Source organism: Mobula hypostoma, chromosome 24, assembly GCF_963921235.1.
Source record: "Mobula hypostoma chromosome 24, sMobHyp1.1, whole genome shotgun sequence".
NCBI classification, from domain to species: Eukaryota; Metazoa; Chordata; class Chondrichthyes; order Myliobatiformes; family Myliobatidae; genus Mobula; species Mobula hypostoma.
This window is the reverse complement of record NC_086120.1, coordinates 1,251,841-1,271,203: the sequence shown is the minus strand read 5'-3', so window position 1 is coordinate 1,271,203 and position 19,363 is coordinate 1,251,841. Positions and strand designations below refer to the sequence as shown.

The following is a 19,363-nucleotide window of genomic DNA, read 5'->3' as shown; positions in this document are numbered from 1 at the left end:
GAAGGGCTGAATGGCCTACTCCTGCACCTATTTTCTATGTTTCTATTCTATCCATGCCTCTTTTTGTACAGATTGATCAAGTCGCCTCTCATCCTTCTCTCCAGAGAGAAAAGCCCTAGCTCGCTCAGCCTATCCTGACAGGACATGCTCCCTAATCCAGGCAGCGTCCTGGTAAATCTCTTTGTGACCTCTCTAAAGCTTCCACACTCTTTCTATAATGCAATGACCAGAATTGAACACGATACTCCAAGTGTGGTCTAACAACAATTTTTTAGAGTTGCAACATGAGCACACAGTAATGGGATTGAACTCAATCCCACAACTAATGAGGGTCAACACACTATATGCTACCTTAACCACCCTATCAACTTTGAGGAATCTATGCCTTTGTTATTGGGGATGTGGGCAAACAATACTCTAATAGTGTTTGCATCCTTCCTGTTTCTAATTTACACCCACACTGAATCAGTAGCTGATCCCTTCATGCTGTCCTCCCTTTCTGCAGTTGTGTTACTATCGCTGATTAGCAGTGCTGCTCCCCAACTCTTTTATCTCCCTCCCTGTCCCTTTTGAAACATCTAAACCCTGGAACACCAGCAGCCATTCCTGGTCTTATGACAGCCAGTCTCTATAATGGCAGCAATGTTGTAGTGTAGTTCCATGTACTGACCCATGCTGTAAGTTCATTGCCCTTGTTCCTGATGCTTCTCACATTAAAATAGATATATTTCATTCAACCCGTCCAACTGACTGTAATTATGCCATTTCCACTGCTTATCCTTCCTCACTTCTGTCTATATTTTGCATCACCTGCTTCATCCTCTGACTTGTTACTCTGGTTCCCATCTCTCTACCTTGTCTGTAAACCCCGTATCCAGGACTGTTAAGATAACCACCTTGATCTTTAAGCAATGTTTCAATAAAAACTAAAGTTACTGAGCAATATTTCACATGGCTTAGTAACTTCAGCTTAGCTATGTTGTACAGTATTAAGTACAGCAGATTTGTTCTAATTTTTCATTTTTTAAATTTCTCTGTCCTTTAAATTCTCATTACCTCTTCTGAAAGCTTGCTTCTCAGATCTCCTCTAAATTTCTCTTCTCTTATCATAAACCTATGCTCTAGGTCTTGGACTTCCCTGCCTCAACCAATGAAGGTGGGCATACAAAATGCAGCCTTCAGTACACTATCCACCTGAGTCAACAATTCAAGTAAGCTATGGCATTGCACCCTGTAGTCCCTCTGTACATCAAATCTCCAATGGTTTCTGCCATCTACTGGATGCCCTACCAGAATTTGACTTTCCGAAGTGCATTACCTCACATATTTGGATTAAATTTCATATGCCACAGATCAACCCAACTTTCCAGTGATCCATGTTAACCTTTCCACTGTATCCTTAAAGAAGAAACTTCACTATCTACGACTCTGCCAATTTTTTGTATCCTCTGCAAACTGACTAAACAGGTCACCTACTCGTACCTCTCCACTTTCAGTCAGGAAAACACCATCCACCATAACCTCCTGTCTCCTATCACTAAGCCAGGTTTGGATTCAGTTTGCTAACACATCCTATGTGCCTTAACTTTACTGGAACAGTAGAGTTTGTCAAAAGCCTTACTAAAGTCCATATAAACCACATTTACCAGGCTGCATTTGTCAATTTTCTTAGTAACCTTGCTCAAATTATTTAATCAGATTTGTCATCCTTGAACGAGTGGTGATATCTCATGTGACTTCACTTATCCCATCACAGAACTGTTCCCATAACCTGTGGACTCAGATTCAAGGACTCTTCATTTCATGTTCTTGATATTAATTGCTTATTTATTCATCATTTCTTTTGTATTTGCTTGTCTTTTGCACATACCAATGTTTGCCCACCCTGTTGAGTGTAGTCACATTGATTCTATTATTGTTCTTGGATTTACTGAGTCTGCCCACAAGAAAACTAACCTCAGCGTTGTGCTTGGTGACATATATGTACTTTGATAATAAATTTTCTTAGAACTTTCAGATTGCACAAAATACAACATAGAACAGTACTGGATAGGCCATTCAGCCCATGATGTGTCTATTGATGTTAATTTATACTAAATGTCGTCTCCATGTATATCCTCCATATTCTATCATTCCCTTCATAAATGCATCAGTAACTAAAAGCCTCTTAAACTCCACTGAAGTATTCACTTCCACAACTCCCTCTGGTAATCCATTCTGGGTACCTACCTTTCCCATTGCCCTTAAACTCCTCCCCGCCCCAACCTTAAAAGCATGTCTTCTAGAGTTTGACATTCTATCCTTGGGGAAACTATTATGACTGTTTACCGTATCTGTGCCTCTCATAATTTTAGAAATCTACCAGGTCTTCTCTCAGTCCAGGGAGAACCTCACAAGTTTGCCCAACCTTTTCTTGTGATCCAGGGAGAACCTCTTCTGCACCATAGTCTCCAAATGACCAGAAATTCATGCAGTTCTCCAAGTGTGGTCTGACTAAGGTTCTATGTACCTGCAGCTTGCCTTTCCTATTCTTATACTCAACAGTCCCTGTAAATGAAGACAGGCAAGCCATATGGCTTCTTTGCTACCTTATCCACTTGTGTAACACTTCGATCGATCTAAGAACTTGAACCCCCAAGATCTCTCTTTACTTGAGTGTTATTAAAAGGCCTATTTTTAACATTATGCTTTCTCCTTTCATTTAACCTCCCAAAGTGCAACACCTCACCCTTGCCCGGATTAAACTCGTGTCTGCCCGTATCTGCAGCTGATCTATATCCTGCTGTTTTCACAGTCCATTATGCTGTCCACAACTACATCAATCTTGGATTCATCCGTAAACTTGCCAATCCACCTTTTCGACATTTTCATTTGTATGTACTGCAAACAACAGAGGTCCTCATGGAACACCACTGTCTTCTACTCTATATTCTGTAGGCAAATGAATTGTGAATCCAAACTTGCAGTTCAAACTCTATAGCAAACTGTCTTTAAACACAAACAAGAGAAAACCTGCGGATGCTGGAAACCCAAGCAACATACACAGTACTTGGGGGAGCTCAGCAGGCCAGACAGCATCTATGGAAAAGAGTACAGTCGACATTTCAGGTCGATACCCTTCGGCAGGACTGTGTAGCACGGCTATCTATATTTTAAAAAAAACAACATCCATCATCGAGGACTCCCACCATCCAGGCGATGTTCTCTTTTTGCTACTACCATCTGGCAGGAGGTACAGAAGCCTCAGGTCGCACATCACCAGGTTTAGGAGCAGTTATCATCCGACAACCATGGGCTACACTGGGTGGATAACTTCACTCACCATAACCCTGAGCTGATTCCACAATCTGCAGACTGACTTTCAAGGAATCTACAACTCGTGTTCTCAATTATGTTCTCAGCCCTGTCGAAGGGTCTCGGCCCAAAACGTCGACTGTACTTTTTTTTTCCATAGATACTGCTTGGCCTGCTGAGTTCCTCCAGCATTTTGTGTGTATTGTGCAAACTGTCTTTATCTTCTGAATCAACCGGCCATAAGGGAACTTATTAAATCCAATATAGGAAGCATGCGTTGCCTGACCCACCCCAAGCATCTTTTTCACCTCCAAACTTGCACCCCCAAGGTGACGTACATCACCTTTGTCACGTACGTTCGAATGCTGTTCATAGACTTCAGTTCAGCATTCAACACAATCATTCCTCAGAAGCTGATTGGAAAGCTGAGCCTACTGGGCCTGAACACCTCCCTCTGCAACTGGATCCTAGACTTCCTGACTGGGAGACCTCAGTCAGTCCGGATTGGAAGCAGCATCTTCAACACCATCACACTGAGCACGGGGGCCCCCAGGGCTGTGTGCTCAGTCCACTGCTGTTCACTCTGCTGACCCACGACTGTGCTGCAACACACAGCTCAAACCACATCATCAAGTTCACTGATGACACAACTGTGGTGGGTCTCATCAACAAGAACAAGAGTCAGCATACAGAGAGGAGGTGCAGCGGCTAACGGACTGGTGCAGAGCCAACAACCTGTCTCTGAATGTGAACAAAAGAGATGGTTGTTGACTTCAGGAGGACACGGAACAACCACTCTCCGCTGAACATCAACTCCTCTGTAGAGATCATTAAGAGCACCAAATTTCTTGGTGTTCACCAGGTGGAGAATCTCACCTGGTCCCTCAACACCAGCTCCATAGCAAAGAAAGTCCAGCAGCGTCTCTACTTTCTGCAAAGGCTGAGAAAAGTCCCTTTCCCACTCCCCATCCTCACCATATTCTACAGAGGATGTATTGAGAGCATCCTGAGCAGCTGCATCACTGCCTGGTTCGGAAATTACACCATCTCAGATCGCAAGACCCTGCAGTGGATAGTGAGGTCAGCTGAGAAGATCATCGGAGTCTCTCTTCCCGCCATTACAGCCATTTACACCACAGTGTCAAAGAACACTGAGGCTGTCTACAAGAAGAGTCAGAGCCGTCTCTATTTCCTGAGGAGACTGAGGTCCTTTAACATCTGCCGGATGATGCTGAGGATGTTCTACGAGTCTGTGGTGGCCAGTGCTATCATGTTTGCTGTTGTGTGCTGGGGCAGCAGGCTGAGGGTAGCAGACACCAACAGAATCAGCAAACTCATTCGTAAGGCCAGTGATGTTGTGGGGATGGAACTGGACTCTTTGACGGTGGTGTCTGAAAAGAGGATGCTGTCTAAGTTGCATGCCGTGTTGGACAATATCTCCCATCCACTACATAATGTACTGGTTGGGCACAGGAGTACATTCAGCCAGAGACTCATTCCTCCGAGATGCAACACAGAGCATCATAGGAAGTCATTCCTGCCTGTGGCCATCAAACTTTACAACTCCTCCCTTGGAGGGTCAGACACCCTGAGCCGATAGGCTGGTCCTGGACTTATTTCATAATTTACTGGCATAATTTACATTGTACTATTTAACTATTTATTACTATTTTCTATTACTATTTATTATTTCTATGACTATTACTATTTACTATTTACTAATAGTAATATTACTATTACTATTTATTATTTATGGTGCAACTGTAACGAAAACCAATTTCCCCCGGGATCAATAAAGTATGACCATGACGCTGCATCCACAAAGCTAACAGCATTATGAAGGACCCCACACACCCCTCATACAAACTCTTCTCCCTCCTGCCATCTGGCAAAAGGCACTGAAGCTTTCGGGCTCTCACGACCAGACTATGTAACAGTTTCTTCCCCCAAGTCATCAGACTCCTCAATACCCAGAGCCTGGACTGACACCAACCTACTGCCCTCTACTGTGCCTATTGTCTTGTTTATTATTTATTGTAATGCCTGCACTGTTTTGTGCACTTTATGCAGTCCTGGGTAGGTCTGTAGTCTAGTGTAGTTTTTGTAGTGTTTCATGTAGGACCATGGTCCTGAAAAACGTCTCATTTTTACTGTGTACTGTACCAGCAGTTATGGTCAAAATGACAATAAAAAGTGACTTAAAAACAAAAACTCAGTGAATTTGTAAGGCATAACATACAGAAAATGCTGGAAGAACTCAGCAGGCCAGGCAGCATCTATGGAAAATTAAACAGTGGACATTTTGGGCTGAGACCCTTCATCAGGACTGGAAAATAAGTCAGAGTAAGAAGGTAGGGGAAGGGGAGGAAGAAATAAAAGATGGTAGGTGATGGGTGAAACCAGGAGGGGGGAGGAGTGAAGTAAAGAGATGGAAAGTCAATTGGTGAAAGAGATAAAGGGCTGAGAAGGGGGAATCTGATAGGAGAGCACAGAAGGCCAAGGAAGAAAGGGAAAGGTGAGGAGGACCAGAGGGCAGTGATGCTTTCCTTGGCATCCAATTATGTGTGGATATTTCTAACACTTTTCTGATATAGGTGTTCTCCAGAATATTAGCATTACTTTCCAGAGTAACACACACAAAATGCTGGAGGAACTCAACCCAAAATGTCAACTGTTTGTTCATTTGCATAGATGCTCCCTGACCTGCTGAGACCTTTTTTCAGTTTAGGACTGATCTGCAGACTGTTTCCATAATTTTCTGTAATCAGATTTCCAAAATTTGTGGGTTTGTTTACCATGGATTTCCTGATCACTTATAAGGATATTTCTAGGACTTGAGAGCCTCAGTTATAGGGAAAAGTTGAATTGGTTAGGACTTTATTCCCTGATGTGTAGAGGAATGGAGAGGAGATTTGATAGAGGTATAGAAGATTGCAGGGTATAGATAGAATAAATGCAAGCAGGTTTTTTCCACTAGGGTTGGGTGAGACCAGAACTAGAGTCATGGGTTGAGGGTGAAAAGTAAACTGCTTAAGGGGATTGAGGGTGATCTTTGTCAGCGGGTGGTGAGAGTGTGGAATGAATCAGTGGTGGATGTGGGTTTGATTTCAAATCATAATAGAAACTTGGATAGGTATGTAGATAGTAGGGCTATGGACTGGGAGCAGGTTGATGGGATTAGGCTGATTGAAGGTTTGGCATGGACTAGATGGGCCAAAGGGCCTAGTTCTGTGCTCTGGTGTTCTATGACTACACTTTCAGGAGGCTGAGGAAGATTTTAGTTGGTGTGGAGGGGTTTTATTACTGCAAGGAAGGTTCAATTCTGGATTTGGTGTTGAGAAATGAAACTGGGCAATGGTAAGAGTATCAGTGCAAGAGCATTTCAGTGTTGGTGATCATATTTCAGTTAGCCTTTTCATAGTTTGTAATGGCTTTGAATAAATAAGGAGGAAAGGTTTTCTTTAAATTGAAGAAAGGTCAGTCTTTGTAGACAGGGACTGAGCAAAAGCAGTCTGTAAACTGTTACCAGGAGTTGAGATGCTTCAAGAAGATGTATGGTGTCAGTTGTGATAGCAATCTAAACAACAGCATGCTGAGAGAGAGAGAGAGAGAGAGAAGGGTGAAATCAAAAGGGAAGAATAGGAAGTTTAGGAGAGAACGAGCATGCTTTAAAAAAAAAGTGCTGGCAATTTAGAAACTGCGATGAAAATTATCCAAGGATAGTTCTGATTTATGAGCAAGGGCATATGTAAAGACCAAAAATATAGCCAATATGTGAAATCTGAATATATAGATATTCTTTTTGGTGTTCTTCACAAATTGTGGTGGTGATGTCTACATTGAATTTCAGGAGGACATGAGCCAAATATTGGATGGGTTAAACATGGTAGAAGTAGTGTTAAGTCATTTGCAATCTTTGAAAGTAGATAAATCACCAAGCTTGAATTATATTTAACCCAGGAAGGAAGCAGAGAGGGTGTTCCAGAATTCGGACCATCAATTTTCAATCCTCTCTGGGTCTAGGATTAGTGCCAGAGGATCACTAACAATATACTACAGCTGCTAGAGCTAGAAGGGAAACTGACAAATCTTAGGCCTGTTCAGTTAATTTCTGTAGTGTATAACATTGGATCAATTTTAGTGGACAAGATAAATGTTTATTTAAATGGGTACAATTTAATTGAGGACTGGCAGCAGAGGTTGTTACATTTAAGTGCAAGAGGTGGGAGTGAAGAATCATAGAGCCTGTTGATGCTTTGTGAGTCTTCAGACTACATCTGTGTGGACTGTTTTGTCCATCTGCATTAATGCTATTTGAAAGACAATTTGATCCATAACTGGCTAAGGGCTGCTGTTTTTGTCAGCAGAAAGCATTGAACAATGTGTTTTGCAGAGTTCAGAACTTGGTCACCTCACTCTCTTCGTATGTTAGAAACATAGAAAATAGGTGCAGGAGTAGGCCATTTGGCCCTTCGAGCCTGCACTGCCATTCAGTATGATCATGGCTGATCATCCAACTCAGAACCCTGCACCAGCCTTCCCTCCATACCCGCTGATCCCCGTAGCCACAAGGGCCATATCTAACTCCCTCTTAAATATAGCCAATGAACTGGCCTCAACTGTTTCCTGTGGCAGAGAATTCCACAGATTCACCACTCTCTGTGTGAAGAAGTTTTTCCTAATCTCAGTCCTAAAAGGCCTTATCCTCAAACTGTGACCCCTCGTTCTGGACTTCCCCAACATCGGGAACAATCTTCCTGCATCTAGCCTGTCCAATCCCTTTAGGATTTTATACGTTTCAATCAGATCCCCCCTCAAAATCTTCTAAATTCCAACGAGTACAAGCCTAGTTCATCCAGTCTTTCTTCATATGAAAGTCCTGCCATCCCAGGAATCAATCTGGTGAACCTTCTTTGTACTCCCTCTATGGCAAGGATGTCTTTCCTCAGATTAGGGGACCAAAACTGCACACAATACTCCAGGTGTGGTCTCACCAAGGCCTTGTACAACTGCAGTAGTACCTCCCTGCTCCTGTACTTGAATCCTCTCGCTATAAATGCCAGCATACCATTCGCCTTTTTCACTGCCTGCTGTACCTGCATGCCTACTTTCAATGACTGGTGTATAATGACACCCAGGTCTTGTTGCACCTCCCCTTTTCCTAATCGGCCACCATGCAGATAATAATCTGTTTTCCTATTTTTGCCACCAAAGTGGATAACTTCACATTTATCCACATTAAATTGCATCTGCCATGAATTTGCCCACTCACCCAACCTATCCAAGTCACCCTGCATCCTCTTAGCATCCTCCTCACAGCTAACACTGCCACGCAGCTTCGTGTCATCCGCAAACTTGGAGATGCTGCATTTAATTCCCTCATCCAAGTCATTAATATATATTGTAAACAACTGGGGTCCCAGCACTGAGCCTTGTGGTACCCCACTAGTCACTGCCTGCCATTCTGAAAAGGTCCCGTTTATTCCCACTCTTTGCTTCCTGTCTGCCAACCAATTCTCTATCCACATCAATACCTTACCCCCAATACCGTGTGCTTTAAGTTTGCACACTAATCTCCTGTGTGGGACCTTGTCAAAAGCCTTTTGAAAATCCAAATATACCACATCCACTGGTTCTCCCCTATCCACTCTACTAGTTACATCCTCAAAAAATTCTATGAGATTCGTCAGACATGATTTTCCTTTCACAAATCCATGCTGACTTTGTCCGATCATTTCACCACTTTCCAAATGTGCTGTTATCACATCTTCGATAACTGACTCCAGCAGTTTCCCCACCACCAACGTTAGGCTAACCGGTCTATAATTCCCCGGTTTCTCTCTCCCTCCTTTTTTAAAAAGTGGGGTTACATTAGCCACCCTCCAATCCTCAGGAACTAGTCCAGAATCTAACGAGTTTTGAAAAATTATCACTAATGCATCCACTATTTCTTGGGCTACTTCCTTAAGCACTCTAGGATGCAGACTATCTGGCCCTGGGGATTTATCTGCCTTCAATCCCTTCAATTTACCTAACACCACTTCTCTACTAACATATATTTCGCTCAGTTCCTCCATCTCACTGGACCCTCTGTCCCCTACTATTTCTGGAAGATTATTTATGTCCTCCTTAGTGAAGACAGAACCAAAGTAATTATTCAATTGGTCTGCCATGTCCTTGCTCCCCATAATCAATTCACCTGTTTCTGTCTGTAGGGGACCTACATTTGTCTTTACCAGTCTTTTCCTTTTTACATATCTATAAAAGCTTTTACAGTCAGTTTTTATGTTCCCTGCCAGTTTTCTCTCATAATCTTTTTTCCCTTTCCTAATTAAGCCCTTTGTCCTCCTCTGCTGGACTCTGAATTTCTCCCAGTCCTCAGGTGAGCCACTTTTTCTGGCTAATTTGTATGCTTCTTCTTTGGAATTGATACTATCCCTAATTTCTCTTGTCAGCCACGGGTGCACTACCTTCCTTGATTTATTCTTTTGCCAAACTGGGATGAACAATTGTTGTAGTTCATCCATGCGATCTTTAAATGCTTGCCATTGCATATCCATCGTCAATCCTTTAAGTGTCATTTGCCAGTCTATCTTAGCAAATTCACGTCTCATACCTTCAAAGTTACCCCTTGAATGAATGAAGGTAAGGTTGTTTACAGTGGTATGTGAAGTGCTTTCTTTTAGCTGAGGGGGAAATATAAAACTTAAGTTGTCTTAGAAATGTATACAGCTGTAGTTGAAACGGATTGATTTGTTTAAAAAAATTATCCAAGGATAAATATTTTTAAAAAATCATTTTTATTTAAAAAAACATTTATCCAAGGTGTTAAATTCCTCAGAGTTGCTGCATCAAATTGATAGGATGGTTAAGATGGGGTATGATATATGAAGGAGTGTTAGTCAGGGGATTGAGTTCAAGAGCCATGAGGTAATGTTGCAGCTCTATAAAACCCTGATTACACCACATTTGGTGGAATATTATGCTCAATTCTAGTCCCCTCATAATAGAAATGATGTAGAAAACTTTAGAAAAGATGCAGAGAAGATTTACCAGTATGCTGCTTGGATTAGAGAACATGTCTTGAGGATAGGTTGAGTGAGCTGGGGCATTTTTCTTTAGAGTGAAAGAAGATGAGAGGTGATTTGATAGAGGTGCACAAAATGACAATATGCATCGATTGAGCAGATAGCCGGAGACTTTATCCAGGACTGAAATGGCTAATGCCAGGGGCCATCATTTTGAGGTGATTGTAGGAAAGTTGGGGGGGTGGGGGTTGTCAGATGCAAGTTCTTTATACAGTGCATGGAACGCCCTGTTAGGGGTGGTGGTCGAAGTAGATGCATTAGGGACATTTAATAAACTCTTGGATAGGCACATGGAGGATAGAAAAATGTAGGAAGGAAGGGTTAGAAGGGTGAAAAGGTCAGTACACGTGAGCTGAAGGGCTTGTACTCTGCTTTAGTGTTCTATGTTTTATGAAATGTGGGCTTCACAACCGAGTCAGCATTTAATTGCCAGTTTCTAATGGCCTTTGAGAAGGTGATGCTGAGTGGCTGCCTTGAACTGCTGCAGCCCTTGAGGTGTGCGTACAATTGCATACAGTTTTGTTTACTACATTAAAACAGGGCGAATGCTCAGATGGTCAGTCAGCATATTTGGAGGAAAGAAGCAACACTGAAGTTTCAGGTTGATGACTGTTTACCAGAACTAGGGAAGTTAGAAGTCAATCTTGCTTTAAGTTTCTGCACAGGAAGAGAGGTGAAGAGAGCATAGTGAATGTCTGTTAATGGGATCAATTCCAAGGGAGACTAAATGACACGAAAGGTGACAGTTTCTGTTATGAAATGGTGGAGAAAGCTTGCTAATTACCTTTCCGTCGTCTAGAGGAGATGTTAATAGGAGATGAGTGTGGAGTGGAGAAATAGTATGACCTCTGGTGAGAGAGTTACGAAGTTACCTCCTAGTCCTATGACCTCTGGGGTACATTTGCTCTCTTTATTGGCCGGGGGTGACAAGGAATTGGCTTTTAGGGTATTAAAAAAAATGGGTAATTTTTCAGATCTGGGTGTAGCCTGACAGAGGGAAGTCCCAGTCTCTAAGTTAGATCAGTCTTTGCCAGCCACCACTCCTGAGGGTAGACCATTTGAGCCAGAAAATGTGTGTCATGCTCAGGGTCCCTTCGCTTTTGGATAGGGAACCATTCTGAACTGCTTAGATTTCACCTTGTCTTTTCCCCTGGGATCAGAGTTGTGTGCTTTGCCCACTGCTCTACTTTCTCTACACCCATGAACGTGCAGCTAGACAGAGCTCAAATGCCATCCATGCTGATGATAGCACCATTGTAGGCAGAATCTTAGATGGTGACAAGAGGGCGTACAAGAGCAAGATGGAGTGGTGTCATAGCAATGACCTTGCACTCATTGTCAGTAAAACCAAAAAACTGAATGTAGGCTTTAGAAAGGGTAAGATGAGGAAACACACACCAATAGAGGGATCTGAAGAGGAGAGAGTGAGCAATTTCAAGTTTCTGTGTTAGTTATATAGGACCCTGGTCAGACCCCACTTGGAGTGCTGTGCTCTGTTCTGGTCACCTCACTTCAGGAAGGATGTGGAAACTATAGAAAGGGTGAAGAGGAGGTTTACAAGGATTTTGCCTGGATTGGGGAGCATGCCTTATGAGAACAGGTTGAGTGAACTTGGCCTTTTCTCTTTGGAGTGGCGGAGGATGAGAGGTGACCTGATAGAGGTGTATAATATGATGAGAGGCATTGATCATGTGGATAGCCAAAGGCTTTTTCCCAGGGCTGAAATGGCTAACACGAGAGGGCACAGTTTTAAGGTGCTTGGAAGTAGGTACAGAGGAGATGTCAGGGGTAAGTTTTTTATGCAGAGACTGGTGATTGCATGAAATTGGGTTGCTGGCGACGGTGGTGGAGGTTGGGGTCTTTTAAGAGACTCCTGGATGGGTACAAGGAGCTTAGAAAAATAGAGGGCTGTGAGTAACCTTAGGTAATTTCTAACTAAGTACATGTTTGGTACAGTATTGTGGACTGAAGGGCCTGTATTGTACTGTAGGTTTTCTATGTTTCTATGTCCAACATTTACAGAATAATATTGGTTGCTTAAGATAGGAAATAATAGAGAACTCCCGAAATGCCTAGCAGATCAGGCAGCATGTGTGGAGGGAGAAGAACTGCATTAATGCTACAGAATAGTCAGTTCTGACATAAAATGAATAGGTTACTTCTCTGAAGTTGTTGAATTCAGAATTGATTCCTGAAGACTAAGAAGCCTGCTTGAAGAAATGGTCCTTTTCCACAGACTCAAGCTGGACATTATTAGGCCAGTAAGCTGTAGGATGTCCATCATAATGGTAATGGGATTGAAAAGTACTTGAAATCTAGAACCTATATCACCATTGCAGATCAAGAGAAATTCTACAATTGATCATTTGTGTTCTCCATCCTTTTCCCTTCTCTGTAATGTCAAACTTATTTGATTTCTAACTTTTTCAGTTCTGATGGAAGCTTATTGACATGACTAACTTTCTTCTGCAGTTGCTGCTGAGTATTTTCAGTATATTTTGTTGCTATCTCAGATTTCCAAGCACGTGCGGTTTTTTTTGGCTTTTAGAAACCTGTGCTGTTTGGCATCTGTGTTATTATTTGTTATGTACAACCAGATTTCTTGATTTGCAAGTTCCAAGCAACCCTTGATATGATGCTGACTACCACGTTCTTATGGTTGTGTACAGTACACACTTTCATATATTTTTTAATTCAAGATAAATAACAACTTGTGACAGTTTAAAATATGAATCCTTTTTTGGAATAAAATTTTATTGTATATCACAAACTAAGCATAAAGATTCAAACAACAGGAATTCTGCAGATGCTGGAAATTCAAGCAACACACATAAAAGTTGCTGGTGAACGCAGCAGGCCAGGCAGCATCTCTAGGAAGAGGTGCAGTCAACGTTTCAGGCCGAGACCCTTCGTCCTGAAACGTCGACTGCACCTCTTCCGAGAGGTGCTGCCTGGCCTGCTGCGTTCACCAGCAACTTTTATGTGTGTTGTAAGCATAAGGATTTGTAGGTTTGAACATGTAGTCATTTTAGAGAATTGGGCTTTTACATAATTTTTCCCTCTGTATTTGGAAATCAATTACGGATGTGCGCATTTTCATTTCTAATGGTCATAGTCATCCAGTCAAAACTTTTAGCTCTTGAGTTGGATGAAGTGTATTTGTGGTTTAACATTCTAACCTTGCAGAACTCGCATTAAATTGGATTTGAAATGTTACTTAAAGTTTCAGAGCACTTTCTCACTTGTGAATTGATTCAGTAAAGAATGGTCTTGGGATTCTGTGTTATATAGCCAGAATTGCTAAATAGCAGAAAGCAGATTTGAATCTGTACTATTGACAGGCTGGTATAATAGAAATGCAAAGAGGCTTTCTGACTTCACAACAAGTGCAGAGCCAAAGTACCTCCTTAATGTGGATTTAAAAAAGACGTTTGTCTAAACTTGATCCTCTCAATACATTAAGGCAACTGAACTTAATTTTACTAAGTATTGATTTGAAGCTAGAACTCTGAATGTTTCTTGTGGAATAGTACAGTGGTCCCCAACCACTGGGCCGCAGACCAGTACTGGGCCGTAAAGCATGTGCTACCGGGCCGCAAGGAAACGATATGATTTGGCGATAGGAGTCGGCTGCACCTTTCCTCATTCCCTGTCATGGCCATTGTTGAGCTTGAACGCACGCGAGGTCATTACCTGCGCGTCATCCATGTCAGCGTGGGAAGGAGATAAACTCCTCGAGCTTGCAAGTGACGACAGGCTGAAAAGTATGTTTGACATCTCTGCCGGCATTCTGGATCAAAGTCAAGGCTAAATATCTTGAGATAGCCTCGAAAGCACTAAAAATGTTGCTTCCATTTCCAGCATATCTCTGCAATGAATGCAATGAAAACTAAATTGCGGAATAGACTGGACATAAGGAACCCCCTTCGAGTATCGCTGTCTCCCATCACCCCTCGATAGGACTGTCTTGTTGCAGGAAAATAAATATTCAGCCCAGGGCTCCCACTGATTCAGCAATATTGGTTCGTTGCAATGATTTTATATGTTCATACGGGGAAAATATGTGCTGTGTGTTTAATATCCAAACACTACTTAAAATGTTATGATGAAATTGACTTATAAGTGACTTATATAACCATATAACAATTACAGCATGGAAACAGGCCATCTCTGACCTTCTAGTCCGTGCCGAATTCTACTCTCACCTAGTCCCACCGACCTGCACTCAGCCCATTACCTTCCATTCCTTTCCTGTCCATATACCTATCCAATTTTTCTTTAAATGATAATATTGAACCTGCCTCTATCACTTCTACTGCAAGTTCGTTCAACACTTACTTCAAACTCCCCTGTCCTCCCCGATAATTGACTTATCACTATATTCATGCGAGGAGAATATGTGCTGTGTGTTTAATATTAAATTCATTAGATAAACCCTTTTAGAAATAAAATTGAGTGTATTAGCCACTTATCACCTATATTCCGGTCGTGATCCCCCCCCCCCCGGAACAGAATCGCCAAAAACGATTTGTAGAAAAAAAACGGCACATACACGCATGCATACTGGTGCCCGCGCAAGGCTTCATGGTCATTGTAGCCTTTCTCAGGGTAAACACAACGTATTTGACTTTTGACTGCTACACTTGTCCGTTGGCAACACGACCACCCCCCCTCCCCCACTCCCCCCGGGTTGGCCAATCTGCAGTGCAAAAAAGGTTGGGGACCCTTGGAATAGTAGGTATAGCCAGAGGAAGTTGTAAAATGCTGGATATGAAAATTGATAGAATATTCCATGGAATGTTCAGTGTTTTGTCTTGAAAAAGGTGCGGTTAGTATGGAGATGTAGGAAGTTGATTAAGTTCTATTTAGGAAGCAGGAAATCCACTTCAGCTGTGTTGCATGTGAATTCAGTAGAGCAGATGTGCTGGACCAATTGTAATGCAAATCAGTCACACCACAGAATCCCAGTGTTTGATTGGGACGAGTCATTGCCAAAGACAGAAAAAATAAATCCCCATTAATCTTGGAACTAAATGACAAGTTTTACTTGCATCATCTACAAATAATTTTAAGAAGATTATAACTTACTTTTGATCTTTGTTGCCCACAGCAGATGGTGGTCCAGGCAACAGGCTCTGCTCAGAAAGGAGGCCAGGTAGAGCAGCTTCAGGTTCAGAGCTTACAGCAGGTAAGAAAGGGCTATCAACCTACAGGTACGACCAAATCTAATTAGCTTAGTCTTCATACTAACTTGTGGTTCTTTTCCAGGACCTTTAGTGCAGAAATAAGATACAATTTTAAGTTGCTTAGTGGTATAAAGTTTTGTCTGACTGGTTTAATAATGACTCTCTGGTTATCTAAATCTAAATGAATTTTGATGGGAAGAGATTACTAGATGTCCTCTGACTCTATTCTTCAGGTGTGATCTGGATCTCTTGTGGGAATTGCATGAAAAGGATCGGGTGGGGGGAAAAAGATGCCTAAAATCAGCTTGACCTGAAAATTACTTTAGCTTGAGAAGACTGCAAAACTCAATTCTAAGCTTAGTTAATATTTTCTATTTGCTTTTAGGTCCAGCAGGTGCAGTCTGTTCAACATGTTTATCCATCACAAGTTCAATATGTGGAAGGAGGGGATGCAGTCTATGCAAATGGGACCATGTGAGTGATTTAAAATACGATTGACCCTGCATTGCTCATCATGACAGTTCTATCCTTAAAATCTCAAATCTCATTTCCTTCCCTGTGCCTGCTCTATTTAAAATATCTTGCAGCTGGGGTAATGCTCACAGCACTTGTTAAATTTAGAATTTGACAATAAAATGGCCATTAAAAACGAATGCAGGATAAATAATAACCATTTTGTCCACTTGTACTATACTTCTCTGATACAGGACATTTGTTACCTGCCATTTATCTTTCCTAAATGTTTCCATCCAATTATTCCTTAGCCTTTTCACTTCCAGGAATGGAGCACTGGCTTACCTAGTTCATTCATAACCAGGTTATCACAGGTCAGTTCATATTTTTCTTCGTTTCCAAATGAGGGCTTATCACAGGTTGATATGATTACCCCTGGTCTTAATACCAGTCTTCGAAATGTCATTGGGAGAGAATTTTGGAGATGATGATCATAATTCTGCAAAATTTTTAATTAGTTATATAAAGAGGGCTATCTATATGAGGCTGATTTTAATGTTATAAAAGAGAATCAGACATGTGTTTACATGTAAACCTACAACAACAGGTGGAAGTCATTTAAATGCAAATAGTGAGAGTTCTGAACCAAGGGTGAAAGGTAAGGGTAGCAAATTCATGGAAACCTAGATTTTAAGAAGTAGCAAGAAATGGATGAAGAAACAAAAGGAAGCATGTGGCAGGTACGTAAAACTGAGGACTGGGGAAGATGATGAGCGGTAAAGAAAGTGCAGGGGCTAATTTAAAAAAAATATGGAGGGCAAAGAGGACCCAGTGCAAGCAGGAAGGAAAATCACAAGGTACTTTATAAATGTATTGAGTACAAGTAGGTAATTGGGAAAATTCTATGGTCCACAACGGTAGCTTTTGAAAAAAAAAATGCTATTTGATTCTCGATCATTTTTTCAATTGTAATTACTGAGTGAAAATAACCAGAAGGACCAGTTACTTTCTAACAAAAATAAAGTGCATCTTCTCATCCACAGTAGTGTCCTAGAGGTGTAAATACTGGGATAATCCACTCATTTGCCTGAGTGAGATTTGCATCTTTCATTCTTGGTTGTGTTATACAAGTTACATTATTTTGTCCAAGAGTGAATGTGGGAACTCCATATAGACAGCACCAGTTTTCCCTCACCAAGGTGTGGGTGTATGGGTTAAATGGCCACAATAAATTGGAGATGTTAAATGTCGTGCTGGAAGAAAAGACCGTAAGATATAGGAGCAGAATTGGGTCATTCAGCCTATTGAGTCTGCTCCACCATTCCATCATGGCTGATTTATTATCCCTTTCAACCCCATTCTCCCATTTTCCTACCTTCTCCCCATTACCTTCCACGCCCTGGCTAATCAAGAGCCCATCAATCTCCACCTAAATATACCCACTGACTTGGCCTCCACAGCTGTCTGTGGCAATGAATTCTGCAGATTCATAACCCTCTGGCTAAAGAAATTCCTCCTTATCTGTTTTAAATGGACGTCCCTCTATTTTGAGGCTGTCCCCTCTGGTCCCAGATTCCCCCATTACAGGAAACATCCTCTCCACATCTTCTTTATCTAGGCTTTTCAGTAGGTTTCAATGAGAATCTTACCCCGCACACCCCCCCCACCATTCTTCTAAACTTCAGTGAATACGAGTCCAGAACAGTCAAATGCTTCCTTGCTCTTGCAGTTTAGTCTTCTCAATGAATGGTGACCTTGTATTTGCCTTCCTTACCACCGACTCAACTTGCAAGTTGACCTTTAGGGAATCCTGCATCAGGATTCTCAAGTCCCTTTGCACTTCATATTTTTGAATTTTCTCTCCATTTAGAAAATGGTTCACGCTTTTATTCCTTCTGCCATAGTGCATGACTATATGCTTCTCTAAACTATATTCAATCTGCCACTTCTTCGTCCATTCTCTCAATCTGTCTAAGTACTTCTGCAGACTGGCCGCGTTCTCAAAACTTGTCCTTCCCCCTATCTTCGTATTGTCCGTAAACTTGGCCACAAAGCCATCAATTTTGTCATCTAAATGATTAACTTACAACGTGAAAAGAAGCAGTCCCAACACTGATCCCTGTGAAACATTAGTGGTCACTGGTAGCCAGCCACAAAAGGCCCACTTTACTCCTGTATTGTTGAATCAGGTTCGCAGGTCTGGCAAGTGAGACAGAAAACACTGACTGTGAATAAGTATATTACTCATTTATTTACAAACAGTAAAAATTCAATCAAACATTCATGTTCCCTGAGTTACAGATGCTACAAAGCTGAATATTCAACAAGCATACATTCAGCAAACATACTTAGCTAAAGTCGCACACAGAGCACACTTTCCACTACTCACTATTGAAGTATTAAAAGGTATTTGTGCTTTCTCACCCCCTTGTTTAAACTTTAGTTACTATGTTTGTTTCAATAAGCTTAATTTCTTCCTGCACGATATTACTTTTCTTTGTTTCACTTTTTGTTTGTTATCCATTTAGCCTTGTACAGTCGGATGGAATATTTGTATTTGTATCATGAACTTTGTATACTTGTTGTCTTCCAACAGTGTTTTATAAGCTCCTTTTGTGCCACTGTAGTTAGTACCAAGTTGTATGCAAGATTCAATCTTGGATCTGACATTAATTTCTTGTAAAACAAGAATAAATTCCATTATTTATCTCTCAGTACAGGAAATTTCAACCAATATTAACATCATATTCCCAGTGGCTGTACTTTAACTATAATAAGCCCTTGCTAAACTTCATATATGAGCAGCAGGTACACAGTGTGAAATGAATATCCAGTGGCCTGCTTTTTGTTTAATTATAACTGCTAAATAAGTGTCATCTTTAGAACAGTAAAATCAAAACCATCATCAAGAATTTGTTTAGAATTATTTTTGACTGGCTCTGAAGAATTTTTTGATTATTTTTCCATGAACAATACAAATTAAATTAAAATTGTATTACAAGTATCTTCAACTTTTAGATGTATATCCCTTCTTTTCAGTTCCATTTTAGAGCTCTATTTTGCATTTATTGGCTCACTGAAATGTTGGTTTACCCAGTAAAGTATCTCCAAAGTTAAACCAAAGCAAGCACGTGCCCAACAGTTCAACTTTAATTGTGATAGGTCCTTGCTAGGTAATATATGAGCAGTAGGCACAGAGTGATATAAATATCCAGTGGCCTGCTTTCTATTTAACCTATAACTGATAACTATCATCTTAGGAACAGTAAATAGAGGTATACTATGTTTTGGTGTATAGATAGGGTAACTGCAACAGGCTTTTTCCACTAGAGATTGTTGGTT

At 41.3% G+C, this 19,363-nt stretch overlaps 1 protein-coding gene across 2 annotated transcripts in view; it reads left to right on the top strand.

The window, feature by feature from the left end:
* rfx2 (regulatory factor X, 2 (influences HLA class II expression)) overlaps positions 1-19,363 on the top strand; it is a 220,443-nt gene that overhangs the window by 65,711 nt on the left and 135,369 nt on the right. Inside the window, exons 3-4 of one of the 2 annotated variants that reach the window (XM_063032557.1) lie at positions 15,496-15,570; positions 15,954-16,042. In XM_063032557.1, coding sequence (XP_062888627.1) covers positions 15,496-15,570; positions 15,954-16,042 — 164 coding nt within the window. Of the gene's footprint in view, positions 1-15,492; positions 15,571-15,953; positions 16,043-19,363 lie in introns of both variants that reach the window. The other variant, XM_063032556.1, reaches the window with a different exon arrangement.